Here is a 15,957-nt window from a genome sequence, read left to right on the forward strand (position 1 = left end):
ACAATGCATAGCAAAAAAGTAATTTTGAAACTAGACCTAAACATTGTAACACGTTAAGAAAAATTATTAACGAACGCTCATCGTCAATTAACTTTGACTCGGAGGAGTGGACTAAATAATCTTAAATATCAATACTAGTATCGTATTAAACGCACTTCTATATCTATCACACGTATCAAGTAACGTTAGTCAGTCTTGAGTTTTTCAGAACTAAATATTATTGTAAAATGTTATACTGAAAAATAATGGCATTTATGAATAATAGGTTTTTAGGAACAAGTTTACCGGAGCTAGTTACAGTAGTAAAACGAAAACCCGATAAAGCTTTATCGGCATTAAAACAAATCAATAACATAATGAATATATTTTATATATAATATCACCTCGACATCAAAACAATAAATCTAAGAATCCGCTTCAGAAAAAGAGACAAAAATAAATGAACAATTTAACATAGATTTTAATGTTACCGATATTATGAGTTCCATAAGACTATCTTAAACCTAACATGTTCTACACATAAATAGTACAATGTTAAATTGTCTAAGATAAGATAAAGTCAGTTTTATTCGATTTCAATCAATCTATCCAACAGGCTTCATAGATAACTCGATTATCGCTGGCCCAAGGCAACTGCTGTATCGTTAGCCTGGGTCCATGTGTCATTAATGTCGCCATCACAAGAATACCACGCTCATGATAGCAAACACAAGTCGGAGGTTTACTAAGAATTAATGTTTGCGGATTAAGTATAAGTAGTATTTTGAACTTGTAAGATGAAGATGTCTTCTGATTATACCAACAAGAAATACAGATACATGTTTCAAAAATATTATACTAGAATTTTATAATATCAAGTCTTGTAATATAGGTTAATGTGTATAAAGTCTTTTATAGGACGGAACTTTTGGACAATGTCTTACGGAACTCGAGAATAATAATTATAGTACAAAATATTTACTAATGGCTTGTTGCTGGAAGGTGGCTCTTATATTAACTGTAAAATTATGGTAAATATTGTTACATGAGCAACAATTCTCATAAGAAAGTTAGTTTACAAATGTATAAGAATGCAATACGTCTATGGTTTTATCAAAGTAGTTATTTAGGCCAATGATTTCTCGTTCTAAGGAAAATTATGGTTCAGGTATAATACAAGTTTTCAATACGAACGCGATCAAACAAATTAAAAGCACAAAAAGTATATGCCTCAAACCAATAATTACATACTAAAAATTATATAAAATTAAGTAAATACTTATATAGTTTTAAAAAGTAATATTCGAATATAGTTTTAGATACGATTAAAGTATATAAGTATATTTTAAGCTAACAAGGCATAAAATAAGGCACTTACCATACTGTTGCCAAAGTTATACAAAGAAATATAACAATCACCATAGACATACTAAAAGCCGTTAATTTTAGAAAAAAATCGTGTTTGAATATTAGAAAACCCTAACTAAAACATACAACACAATTCTACTAATTCATTTTTAACGCGTAAAACACGTGCCCTAATACGTTTTCTAGTATATAACCAATATTAATAATAATTTGTTAAATTCTAACGAAACAGAAACGAATAAAATAACTGATGCTTTACCGATGGTAACCTAACTTTGGCAACACTATCTCTACGAAGAATTATAACAAACGTGCTTGCCGTGACAGCGAATTTTAGCCGAGTTTAAATTTTCCGCTAAAAAAAATGCAACACCATTAATGCAGCGTTGAATTTCGTTTCAAATAAATTCAAAAGAAATTGGAAATTTTACAAAATAACACTTTCACAAAGACAACACGGAGCCACGAAATAAACGGGTTATTTCGCATAAATTACGCAATTTCCATTATTAAGCTTTTGTATTGTGCACAAACTGGGCGTCATCGACCTTATTGTAACTGGAATCAGAGCTTTGTGCCATTTCCAGGCAATTGGAGTTTGGAATCAGGTTTAGTAGCTCTGTGTTTATATGAAACAACAGGTTATACATATAGGCTACTTATGTAATACATTTGATTTGGTTTAACTGCAAGAAGGAATGTTATAAAGTGCTCGGTGACAGATAAATTAAGTAACATCAAGATGCCATAAGTATTTAAGTCTATTCTACTTTAAATGTATTATTACCGATCCTACATTACTACAGTAATATTACATCAGGGTCTTATTATTTTAATAATTAGACAGATATAAGGATAATAAGTTCGATTAAGGTTTTGGGATTTAAAGATTTCGTTTATAATTAACACTAAAAGTCAGAGATGGATGGATCGGTAATAAGTGTAAACATGGTAATTGACATTGTCTTTAATAATATTTTAATTTTGTATGTAAATTTTCTAAAAAGTCTTAATTGATAATAGTCTGGAGCACAATAGATTAATATAATACTATTTTTTAAATAATTTTATAATCCTCACTTTTCTTAAAAAATGTTGAACAATGTTAACAATTGTCACATTACTTAGTTAAATAGGGTTTAGGACACAATTTTGTATATAATTTATTTCGACTTAACAATAAATATGTATATGATAGAGTTATAAAGGACGGATTTAAGAAACACTGTTTTTATTTTGAAAATTCTTAATTTTAAATTCTTGGACAATGTCAATTATCAATTGGTCAATATTTTAACACCTATATAAAATTCACTTTAAAATTCGCACACAGGATACTTTTAGCATTACTTTATATTATGAAAAACAGATCTTGGAAGTCATATTTCTTTTTATAAAGAATAATATTATGATAATAATATTTTATAAATATTCGAGATTCCCTATTTTAAATTACATTTGTTCTGCTGCTTATAAAGGATACGAGATAACCTAAAAGTTAAGTACAATGAATATTTTATGCTAAAAGTGCCTTGTCTACGGATGCCCAATTGGGCCACTTATAAAATATATAACATTATTTTACATATGGATAGTTGCCGCCGTGTACCGCGCCTCACCACGTCGCCAGCTCCATTGCGATGGCCGATACTGTAACGAAATATAAACCTATTAGAATCTGCTATTTACGTATAAATACACTTTATTTACTAATTCCCTAAATGGTCGAGTACTTGAATTTGGTTAGCCTTATTCATGGAATGTCACATTTCTGTCCACATAATAAACATCCAAAACAAAGAAAGAACATATATAAAAAAAACATCTTCAACCTTCAACATTATTTACCGAAAACTGCGTTAGCACCTATATCTCAAAAACAACTGAACCAATTTTAATGAAACTTGAACTGTTCTCTAAGTTGGAATATACTTGATCAATCTGAATTTATGGCATGAATACTTAACTACCACCATTAGAAGCCTAATATATCCTCATAACAATCAAATTAATAATAAACAAAAGCAAGATTTATAAGGAATATTACCCTGATAAGTATTTGTCCGCTTCGTGTGTGTGGATTTTTGAAAGCGTAGAGCACCCATCCAGCAAAACTGCACAGCAAGGTGACTATGACCAATGAGACCACTACACCACCGATTGTAGAGTGTTGCTTCTGAACCGGAACATCTGGTGTGCCTTCGGTGTGCAATTTGCGTGCTTCTTCTGAAAAATAAAGAAAAAAATAAATAAGGTCCTTCAAGAAAAGAGCGTACCAATTCTTAAAAGGCCGGCAACGCACTAGCGAGCCCTCTGGCATTGAGGGTGTCCATGGGCGGTGGTATCAATTAACATCAGGTGAGCCTCCTGCCCGTTTGCCCCCTGTTCTATAAAAAAAAAAAATATTTATTTATAGGTGATCAGCCTTCAGACATCCTGGAATGTATGCGTTACATACATCTATACTTTACAAACATAGTTTTACTTGGTACTGCTATTAGTACTAGTTTTGTAGTCAACATAGTGGGATTTATATTATATAAATATAATTTTCCATGACTTATATACGATTTCAGAGTTGACACTACGATTCTTAGCGGTAAGATTTAACCCTGAAGTAGTAAAAGCAATACATAATATTGCTACATATATTTCTAATATACACCTGTATATGCCTCCTAAAATATACCTCACTACTTATTATTTCCTACTTTAGGTATTGTTAGCGATTACCCTAAACATTTATTCGTTAATGTAATTCTACGATATCCCAGCTCTCTCAAGAAAGATTTTATTTAAAGATTTTATTTTAATATTGAAAGTGTGTTGCATAATAATAGTCGTCATTCCCAGATTGTATGAGCTCGCAGCAAAATATAATTTAGCTAAATTCCTTATATCTCAACGTCTATCTAGAAACTTCATAATTTTTCTACTTTATTATATACTTACGATCAGCCGAACGATTATCAGTCGTGTAAATTGTATTCTTGGTATCAGATGTGTGAGTGACACGCGCCGGACAAGTTTTCTCCTCTTTGATCGCGACAGCTTCGCAATCTATTAATAAAAAAAATATTAATAATTTATACATACATACAAAATAATATACGATTGTCAAACCATTATAAGGATATATATTAATACTTTCAGATTGCGTTTTGTGTGCTATTAGGTTGTCCAAATAATAACTAAGGCCAACAAGATCGTTACTCAAACTTAAATCAGTTTTCAAGATCTGTCAAAACATTTTTCTACTTGAACTTTACATACATTTGATAGCACCCAAGCGAAGACTGCGAAATATATTTTGGAATATGACCATACATTTAGTTGACTATTTGATGTAAACTGACGTAAACATTGAAACAAAAAAATGTGAATAATCAATTTAAAATTCTCACTTCCATTGAAAACTAAAACTAAACTTAAGTTAAAAAAAACATTTACATTTTTGTTTAAACTGTATTTATTTTTTATTTACATTGAATGTATAATATACTTACGATGAATAGCCCAGTCATGTTTAATTTTGTCTATTCCACTTGAACACTTATTAATGTTGGGGCACCATGAGCACTGGAAGGTACAAATATTGAATATTAAACAATTGAAATATTATATATATTAACTAATTTAATATTCATTTTCGAAGCACACATTCATCCCCTTTGATTATCTACTAAAAAAATAATAGGGATGTTCTCGTTGGTCAGACAACGTGACTGATTTCGCAGACACCCAATATGCAGAGGCATCTACGATAAATTAAAACTGTGGTCATAGACAATGAAATGTAAGTAAAGTTTTGCTCAATTAATATATCGAGTGTTCCATATTTTAATCTTGCTTTCAAGATTTCTTACTAATTTAATGCTTGTCCTGTGATGAAATTGCATTTATCATATTCTGACCTATGGCCACAGAAAAAGGGTGCTTAATACTCCTTACTCAAACTTGGAGATGCTATTGAGCCCTAAAATATAGTAACGCATCATACACATTAAGCTCACGCATTCACTCACATGCACACACACTTTCTCATGCATTACACGTGTGTGAGTGCTATTATATAAGTATTAATTGCTAGACACTTTCAGGTTTAAACTTTTAAGCCAAGTACAAAGGCAGCATCTGTTTTTTAATATATGGGATTCGTTTATTAGTATATTTTGTGTATAGGTAAGATTTAAAGTGTATACGGTTTTGGGCACTATTAATAAAAAACGTTATTACTTACGTTAAAGTGTGTCTCATGATTGGCGCAATCTTCACACGTGTCATAGACAAGGCAAGTTGGCAAAGCGATCAGCATTAATATGGTGTGGTTCGATATTTCGTAGTTTTTGAATGATACACGGTGGTACTCATATATAGTCTTGTGTTTCACATCTAGAAATAATTTTTTTTTAATCACTAAAATGTTTCACTCTACAAAAGTACTATGTTTAGAAAAGTAATGAAAAAAATTATATATACATAAAAAATATTTTTTTAAAAGCGCAAAGGGCGAATGGGCCCATCTGATTTCATCATATCGTTAATATAAAATTTAAAATTATATAATAATATTAAATTTTAAACCTATGATAGCTAGAGATCGTTTTGTTTTCTTTATACAGTTATCCCAATTTGCATCTATTTTTTAACTTACGTAAGTACGTTTGTCCAGTGAGATAGGCATCACTTATGCCCACTTTGACTGGATGCTCCTTATCACTAATATTTTGTATGGGGAATGGTACGTCTTTGTATACAAATGCAATATCACCGCTTTTATACAGGACAACCGCGAATGTGAAGGGATAGCTGGAGTTTTCTTGCAATGTCACATTTTCCCAAAACACAACAAATTTCTCACCTGAAACAATAAAAATACTGTATGACGCATCAACTTTGAGCACGTTTATTCAAAAATCAATATATTTTTTACCAGAAAACACAGAAACATGTTTTTTTTTAATCTATAAAGGACTATCTCAGCCAGTAATGAAGTCCAACAGAAAATAGCAAAAATTTGAGTATGTACAGTGAACTATCAGTCAAAATATATATATTTTTTCTTTAAACGAGTTTTAGTAACGTGTTTATTTCTAATTTTAAGACTCGCTGACGGTTTTTTCTGCAGAAGATGCTTTAGCACGCCTATTCAGAAATTTATGCATATCCATGACATCTGATCCTATGGCTTTTAAGGTTAAACAGATTGTGTAATATGTATTCATTAAGTAATTTCCACACTAGATTTTTTTGTAAGAAACTTGACACGAGTTTTTTATCGTCTATGCATTAGAATTTCAAAGGTTTCTTGAAATACGAAAAAACAGTTTTTAAGTTTTATGAATTTATACTGATATATAATTACGCAGATTTAAATTAAAGTCTAATTTTAGTCAAAGCTATTAAATTAATCTATTAAGTCAACAAAAATCCCACGAAATCTAGTTTTTAATCCGCCCTATGTTCTTAACAATTATTCTTATTTATAACCTTTAACTTTATTTTATTTACTTCACGCCACATTACACAAGACTTCATTATTGATATTGCTAACTTTTACTACTATTATTATTATTTTCTACTAAGTGTATACTATTTTTTTGGGACTCAGGCGCAAACTAGCTGATGTGGTCTCTGGCAGAATGACCAGCGCTGTGGAACACTCTGCTCCTCAGCATAATGCTGAGCCAGGGCCAATTACAGCCACCGCATACACGCATTACATACTTGAGACGAACCGAATGGGAAAAGGAAGAAAAGATTTTTTTATATATCTCTCATTATATCTTTTATTAATTTTTTCTCTTTGATTATTGTTATTTTGTGTTTATGTGTGTGTGTTTTTCTCTGTAATAAATGACATGTTTATGTCTATGTACATTGAAGATTTCCATTCACAATTGGAGAGCGAGTTATTTAAAAGAATTCCTTCGAAATCAGATATCCAGAGCGTATATAAATGTTTATCTGTTATACAATATTTATAGATACATAACCATTATTCAATAGCTTTTATTATCTGAAAGATGTTTCAGAAAACCTCGAAGCATTCTTGATGGGATATTCGTTTGTATTGTATCGTTGCATACAATGCAATGTTTATTAAATATGTTCTTTGTACGTTGTACTTCACTTTAAAGTTCGCGAATAAAACTAGATTTTTAATTGTTCAAATATTTTATACGTAATCAAACGTATTTCTAAATTTATTATAGTTTTTAGCAGACAAATAGGCAAATACATACGTTTCTCTCAAAATTATTTTCTAGTAAATACTCAATTGCTCTGTCTTTTGGACCGAAAAAATGAATATGTCTATTGTCTCACGTTTCGCGGGGTTGGTTTAGATATTATATGTTTCGAGATTTAAGGTTTTGTGAAGTCTCTGCAATGCTAAATGCCTTGTAATAAAAATATGCTTATAATGTTACATATATTATAAGCATATTTTCATTAAAACGTTACAATATAATTGTAACGTTTTAATAAAAGTTAAATTAGTTCGACAATAATCACATATATAATATATCAAATATATGAGCAGTGTTGGCCTAGTGGCTCCAGCGTGCGACTCTCATACCTGAGATCGTAGGTTCGATCCCCGGCTGTGCACTAATACTTTCTTTCTATGTGCGCATTTAACATTTGCTTGAACGGTAAAGGAAAACATCGTGAGAAAACCGACATGTCTTAGACCCAAAAAGTCGACGGCGTGTGTCAGGCACTGGAGGCTGATCACCTACTTGCCTATTAGATTGATCATGAAACAGATTCAGAAATTCGAGGCGAATACCTAAAGAGGTTGTAGTGCCACTGATTTATTTATAATATATGAAATGCTAGCGACGCTTTATAATAAGAATGACACAAGTTCGCGATTAAGGCACAAACTCCGTACAAAGAAATCACTTACCATCGTCGTATTGTTTAACCACACTGTCATTTCCAAGTGTTGTGTCAAAATTTGCCATCAATGGTGCTATATATTGTGTCGCAGCTAACCAATTATGCACGTGGTCACCTATGAATATAAACCCGCCAGTAGCAACGGTAATATTCTTCACAGGATTACCGTAAAACATGAAGTCAAAACTCAAATTGATAGTCTGAAAAAAAGTTTATTTTTGTAATACAAATGCTTAGGTTAGTTTTATATACAACCAGTTATTTTATTATCTGTATGAATAAGTATTTTTCTAAACATATACAGAGTTTAATTGAATAATTGTATTGTAATGCTAACTTGATTTTACTTACAGTAGCGCGCCGGTGTGAATTACTAAGAACTTCGTGTATATCCGCCTTTTGTTTTGTGATATTGGACCAGTATTCGTTGAAAAATTCAGTGTTACCCAAAAATGTACTATTGTAGAATACGTGGTGATCCTGAAAATTATTATTTTATTTGAAATGTCATTAAATAATAGTAATACAATGAGTGCTTCACGTGTCTGAATCATTGATCATTTTACGTTTATAAAAAAAATTAATAAATCAGTGGCGCTACAACCTCTTTAGGTCTTGGCCTCATATTTCTGAATCTGTTTCATGATCATATTTATAGGCAAGAGGTGATCAGTCTCCAGTGCATGACACACGTCGTGGACTTTTTCGGTCTAAGACATGTCGGTTTCCTCACGATGTTTTCCTTCACCGTTCGAGTAAATGTTAAATGCGCACATAGAAAGAAAGTCCATTGGTGCACAGCCGGGGATCGAACCTACGACCTCAGGTATGAGAATCGCACGTTGAAGCCAACACTGCTTTTTGATTTTACGTTTATAACTAGTATAAATTTTAACAAGTAGATAGCATGCCTGAGAATTTTTAACCCCGTAAATGCTACTTGAACGTACTACCACAGGATTCTCAAACTACGCCAACATTGAACAAACTAAATCATTAGCGTAACAAAGGCACTGTTTAATGTTTTTAATTCTCGAAAAAAACAATAACTATTCAATTTATAAATTATACAAAACTCTATAATTGTTCAAAATATTCCTAGAGATATAACTATACAACTGACCATGATACTGTTACCAAATCAGATTGAGATCATATTATTTAAAAATTAAATTAAAATTAATACTTACCAATTGTATATCGGTTAAATTTTTTTTGGCTTTGATAGTTTCAAGGCTGTCTTTGAAAACGTCAGTTGTATCTGAAATTCATAAAAAAGGCGTCCTTCGTTTATTCAAAACGATATGATAAAAATATACTTTCGGCCAGTAGGCCGAAAGTAGACCTTCAATGAAATAAATGGTACCATCAGCAACAATTTTGGTATTACTACTGTCAAGAATAGTGCAAAGTGAAAACGAGTTTTACGCGTCTAATTTTCTTTCATATATTTGTACTCACCATCATCTGGAGTGATAGGCTCGCTCACAGTAGGTGTGTTACTAGGAATTGTAACATGTAATATTCCGGTTCCGTTGAAACCTAACAGTGACGTATGATTAGCATTCTCTGTTAATGCAGTTCCTGTAACATTAATAATAAAATTAATATGTACTATCAAAGATGTTTTGAGACAAAAATAAGCGCAGAGGCAAACTTTCGCATTGTATAAAACCAAGTCGCGCATGAGGAAGCTTTAGACATAAGGAGAAATAAATTAACACCGTTTTAAAATAGTTGTACAAGTTTTGTTTTTGTTATTATTTGAAGTCAAATCTCGGCTATAGATTATCCTTGAGATTTCCTTTATAACATTTAAGCATAAGAGATTTATTAATAGCCGCACCAACAAGGCCACCCATAAGAAAAAAGAAATAAACAATATGTAGCCTCGATAATAGGTGTGGACCGCATGCACAGATATAATGCTTGCGATATATGAAATTAATACATTTATATCATACAGAAAGAGTCCAAAAATCACAAAATATAGCAAAGCAAACTCAGATACTTATATCAAGATATCAGATACCTATAATCAAATACTTATATCAAGATCGTTCGGGCCCTACAGTAGATTGAGAGATCCTCACAAACATGAAGATGATAAGGCGGTTGGATTGTCAGCTGAAAGTGAGCAATTTTAGGGAGGTGGCACTGGGCACAGGACCGGTAGCGTAAGAAATTTCTCGGTTCAGCGGCCAAGACACATTTTGAGTCGCAGAGCCAGGTAGTGAGTGAATATCTCAAACCTGATTATAATTTTAATTCCTTCGCATCTTATAGTACACACACCGGTCACAGACGGAATTCGATGAATAGCAAAAAACGAAATCAATTTCAATTATAAGGTTATTTAGACGGATACGGTGGTTTAATTCATCAAATGAAATCGTAAATGAACACGTCGTGAACTATATACTGGCTTTACGGGTTATCGAAAAATAAAAACTAATGCGCAAAGTAATATGCATTAGTTACTAATATCAATGAGGCTAAATGCAGAAATACGCCTTTGCTTATTTCGGAATTCTAACAATATCGTAATTTATAATTATACACGCTCAGCATATCAACACAATTATAGGAAAAATTTGCAAGAGCTGTCCATCGCCTTATTCAAGCACCTTATCAGCAATTATTATCGGCCATTGCTCCAATAAAAATATATATTATACTCTCTATAATATAATGTTAATGAAAAATATAGTACAAAACCAATTAAATAGTTTTGGGAAAACCAAAAACAAAGCGTAAAAACGTGTCATGTTAATAATATTTTTCACACCGAGCCTTGAATTGAAAACAATATTTCATAAAAATTTTAGTATTCGTTCGAGCAACACGCAAAGTAGTAGAGTAGTTCTTAGAATTTATTGCGATTGTTTCCTACAAATATCGTTTTCTCGGATAACCTAGCTTTTGTAATGAGAATAAAACAACTCAATTTGCAGTAGAACAAAAAACGTTAATTTTGAAATAGTCAACAATATTTTATGCATCATTCGTTAAATTGCAATTCAGATTTAATAAGAAAATATATATTTCAGCATAACATTAATAAATTAATGCATTGAAAATCATTTACTTATCGTGACACACAACCAAATCAGATTTCATACAGTCATGTTGTCTATTGTACCTTTTAGGGTATGCAAAAACCTTCGATGGCATGTACAATTTAATTATAACGTTATTTCTATGTTTTAATATATGGCCTTAATCGCAGTAAGATTCACTTGATTGTTTTCCCTTCCTAAGAACCACTTTTTGTCAGCAGCATTCTTAGCTTAAATTGTGTGATATAATACTATGAACACAACATTAAATAACTAATTATATTATACGTTGATATATTCTAAGGCTAAAAAGTATGTTTCTTTGGTAAAATACGATAGTCTGATGAATTACTGGTTCAAATTGAAAAAATCTTTTGTGTTCGATAGTCTATTCATCGAATAAGGTTATACAATAACGCTACTACTAATAATAACGGAGCAAGACAAATGCATTTTGAGAGCTTGCTCTGCGTTCAATGCGTAGATAAACGGTGAAACGGCAGGCAGTACAATATAATTGTATTTAGTAGTAAAAATACGATAAATATTTGAACAGTATATTATAAAACTAGTTTTACTCGTCACGTGGCTGTGGTACAATGTTGGTTGGAATACGAAATCCTATAAAATGCCTAGAAACTATTTGGAATTGCATAGTAGAAATCTACAATTATTATTGTGTGATGGTTGTTCATATTTAATGTCATAATAATAACATACACGTACTGCTTAATTTAAATGGATAATGTTATCAAGAGTGGCGCCCAGCATGTCATTGAAGTGACATGCGTTTGTACATAATAATAACCACGCCTATTACGTACGAGTTCAAGGCACAACGCTAATTAAAACTGATCACGACCGGGTGCCATCTCGATAAAACATTCTGCGTATGTTAGTCTGGTTAGCCCGGTAACATACAGATCAAAGTTGCATAAACAACTCGTTGATGCTTAGGTATCCGGTGGTAAGAAGAAAGTAGTCTGTGTATGTAACGTTGTTTTTAATGAAACTAACTTCCTAAAGAAAGCGCAGGCTCAAATAATCGTAATTTTACAATTTTATTTAAATTTTAAATGTTATACGAATTTAGTTTTAGCTTTTGTCGTGTATCTATATACAACATAGTTGAGTAATAATTATTATGAATTACAACATGTGTATGCATAAAGTATAGCTATAAAAGATATGGCAACTGTGTAAATACTATGCTTTGTTTTCTTGAGAACCATTTGTCTTAAATAATTATGGCTTATGTTTTAATTTTAACCTTTAAATAACATCCAAATAACAAACAATACTAATTAAAAGTAATAAGTATATGAATTTTCAAATTTTAATATTAATAACTTTACTTTAAATTCAATAACGGTGTTTCCTCAAGAGATAATCAACTGATTGACTCTTATTATTTTAAACAAAGCAAAACTTACTGTTTGAATCCTGAGTGCCATTTTCAGATGCTGCAGTAGGTGTGGGTAGTGATGCAGAGATGGTTGTGCTATCATTAGACATTGAAGAGCTCAAGTTACTGCTATTGTTGGTAGTGGTAGTCGTCACAGCAGTGTCTCGTCGGACTCTGTCATTTTTTAATAAAACTATGTCTCCTTGCTTTATGCCTTGTATTAAAGGACTATTTCCTACATCATATTTAGTTTGTTCTGTAAGAAACAAAATCTTATATTATAGTTTGAGAGACACAAATAAAAGGAGTCATACAAATAATATAACACGACAAACATTTCTTAAATTTTTATCAGTTGATAGGGAAAGTCACAGTCATAAACCCCATCAATACTATTTTAAATTTTAATGTTTGAGGTAGGATAATATTATCAGGAATATGTATGTATGCAGAAATATGCACATCAAATACAAATCATTGTGTAACTAGTAGCTAATAGCTCAAATAATATGTTTAAATCAGAAGTAATATGAATTATTATAACTTTTATTCTAAGGCATCCATTTGTGAATCTAAAATTAACTAGCAACAATTTGTATAAGTTGAAACAATTATAACTCATTTAATAGTTAACTCTTCCATGACACATACATATTAAACCATCAATTAAGACAAATGGTACAGACAGTCTCATTACTCCCCAGTTTATTTTAGGATGCAACTAAATATAGCAAGATATTAAAGTTCATTAAATAAAAGAGCCTTAAACTTTTATGTAAAATATATTTGTAAATAAGACCGAATAGTCTAACTAAAATAAATGATGGAAATTTCTATTGTGAAATTATAATTACTATTAAAGTCAATAAAAAATAAATAATTAAGTAGTTATCTGTAAGTAAGAATCAGACTCAGAAGACTTGTGCCAAGTCTTGACTTGCATAGAATAAATATGTTTTTGCCATATGGGAGTTGTAGTTTAATGTTTTTTTCTGATTCTCACTCTTGACTTTAACTTGGACTCGCTTTAATGCTCAGAAAACTGTTGACTTTTGAAATACCTACCAACTTGTAATAAGGAAAACAATTATTATTGTATCCATTTATTTTCTAAATTAGTTTCAACAAAAATATTTAAACTTTCCTTATTCCCTTGATAATACTGTATTAACAGCAAATTTATTAATTTACAGTTGTGAGTCATTATAACAGTGAGTTAATAAAAAAGGCAATTAAGATAACAGATAATATTAGTATTAATTACAAAAATATCAAGTTAAGTTACCTGGAACTAAGCAATTTAAAATATACTGTTTTGTTCTAAACCAAATACTTATGCTCAGATGCAATTTGTATAGAAATATTCTAATTAGAAATACTACAACTATATATATACAAGTGACAACACAAATATTTTAGCACATTACTTATGTAAATATACAGTATGATTTTCTGACTATAATAAAAAATATAGAAGAACAGGATTTTCTTTGCTCGAACATGGTTACAGTACATACCTGTGACAGCAATGGTATAGGTAAGCACAAAAACAAAAAGTGTAATAAATCTTCTAGGAGTCTGCACTCGCATCGAATCCATTTTCATGGTCCAAATAAGTTGAATCATGAACGCAAGTTTTATTTTAATCTAAAACGTCATTTAATTACTAGTATAATCTTTTCACATCTAATATATTAATATTGACGTTATCCACGCTGGCGATGGTGACTGATGTGTAATGTAAAATTTCTTTTAAAAGTTATTCGTACTTCGTAGTTCCAAATTCTGCAGACAATAAATGTTTGGAATTCATTATGGCAATTGACAGTGACATTACACTAGGACATCTGCCATTCGGGTTTTAGGAAATGTCAATATGTATAACTTGCTTTGTTCCCGTGACACAATGTTGCCATTTATGAGTAAACATTTACCAATTTTAGGTTTATGTAATTTCCTGCATACTTCGATGAAACAAAATAAGTTCCTAAATTGTATTTAGAAATACATTTTAGATAGGCTGTAATTTCATTACTCAAGCCCATACTATAACAATAGTTCAGATTAGTGAAACATGTTTATTTCTGATAAGTCAAAAGTATATTTGGTATATTGAAAATTTTCTTTATACACAACATAAAAACTGTGAATTTTTTTGCCGGATACCGCACAAATCGAATCCATCTAAGTCGAACTTTTTCCGATGCGGGCGACTCTTCCCTGGGGTGAGAATTTTTTTCGATGTGCTTGGCGCTGTTATACCATCTTTTAATTCTTGCTACAGTTTTCTCTGACACACCTGCAATTAAATAATAAATACAGCAAAAAATTATTATATGGCAACTCTAAAAAGTACCTGTTATAGCGGCGTCTCTCTTCCGAACATTGTTTAGCGTTAATAAAACATCTTGATTCTTTTGTTCTGTTTCACAAAACTCTTTCACCTTCTCGAGCCGAACTTTTTACAACTTTTGGCATTGTAAAAAATCTTTAAAATGCACTAAGCTAGTTAAAAACTCACAAAAATCTACCACAGCAAACGAAACTTGACAACACAGCCGACCTATCAAAAATAGATCCAAAAATCACCACCGGACTTCTTTCATGAAAAGGAATCTACAGCAAAATGGAAAGGAATGACATTGGCTCTCGTTTACTCGGGTGACCATACTCATGTCACTGAGCCATACAAATTATTTTACGCTTTCTTTCTACAAACTTGACGGGTCTTGGGTTGGACTGTTTTACTGTTTTTGTTTGTTTCTTCATTTTTTCTCTCTAGACCACTTTTCTTACGTCAATAGTCCACTAGTATGTCTGGCATTTATGTCATGTAAACAGAACTAGCATGTTCCAAGCCAGGACACTACGAGCTTGCTATCCTAGCCTCGAGTTACTCGGGCATAACAGCTATTCGGTTTTCTTTCAATGTCCACTCCATCGTGAAAAATTACGGAAAGTGATTGCTTTTTGTTAAAACAATAGTCAAACATTCAAAAATAGAATGCAATATATTTTTTTATAAAATCATGTTCGAAATTAAAAAAATAATGTGCCAGTGACAGAACTTTAGGACCAATTACGTATTTTTTTGTTTTTTAATCGTGGTTGGTAAAAGATTTTACAATAATTAATAATGATATAATACAGCAAAATTTATAACCTTGAAGGAAGTTTTTTTATTTATTCTAATTAAATGACATTTCTTTGTTTACAAATAATATTAAGGTGGGTATTCAA

General features: G+C 31.1%; 1 protein-coding gene across 1 annotated transcript; it reads right to left on the reverse strand.

Annotated features, from left to right (window-relative positions):
* Nucleotides 1–349: 349 nt before the first annotated feature.
* LOC110999927 (plexin domain-containing protein 2) lies at nt 350–14,524 on the reverse strand. The gene is made up of 12 exons (XM_022269222.2): nt 14,235–14,524; nt 12,746–12,973; nt 9,715–9,837; nt 9,444–9,514; nt 8,605–8,733; nt 8,261–8,453; nt 6,002–6,208; nt 5,588–5,739; nt 4,854–4,926; nt 4,300–4,407; nt 3,395–3,573; nt 350–2,997 (listed from the first exon to the last, which is right to left on the reverse strand). Exons 1-12 carry the CDS (start codon nt 14,341–14,343, stop codon nt 2,929–2,931), a joined length of 1,641 nt encoding a protein of 546 aa, XP_022124914.2. The 5' UTR covers nt 14,344–14,524; the 3' UTR covers nt 350–2,928.
* Between the last annotated feature and the right edge of the window lie 1,433 nt (nt 14,525–15,957).

The sequence above is a fragment of the Pieris rapae genome, chromosome Z, assembly GCF_905147795.1.
Source record: "Pieris rapae chromosome Z, ilPieRapa1.1, whole genome shotgun sequence".
NCBI classification, from domain to species: Eukaryota; Metazoa; Arthropoda; class Insecta; order Lepidoptera; family Pieridae; genus Pieris; species Pieris rapae.

Excerpts from the sequence above, each read along its gene's own strand:
- LOC110999927 (XM_022269222.2), bottom strand. The coding sequence starts at position 14,343 with ATGATTCAACTTATTTGGACCATGAAAATGGATTCGATGCGAGTGCAG. Across the intron at positions 9,515-9,714 it reads GCCTATCACTCCAGATGATG|ATACAACTGACGTTTTCAAA; the intron begins GTGAGTACAAAT and ends TATGAATTTCAG. Across the intron at positions 3,574-4,299 it reads TGATAATCGTTCGGCTGATC|AAGAAGCACGCAAATTGCAC; the intron begins GTAAGTATATAA and ends TTTATTTTTCAG.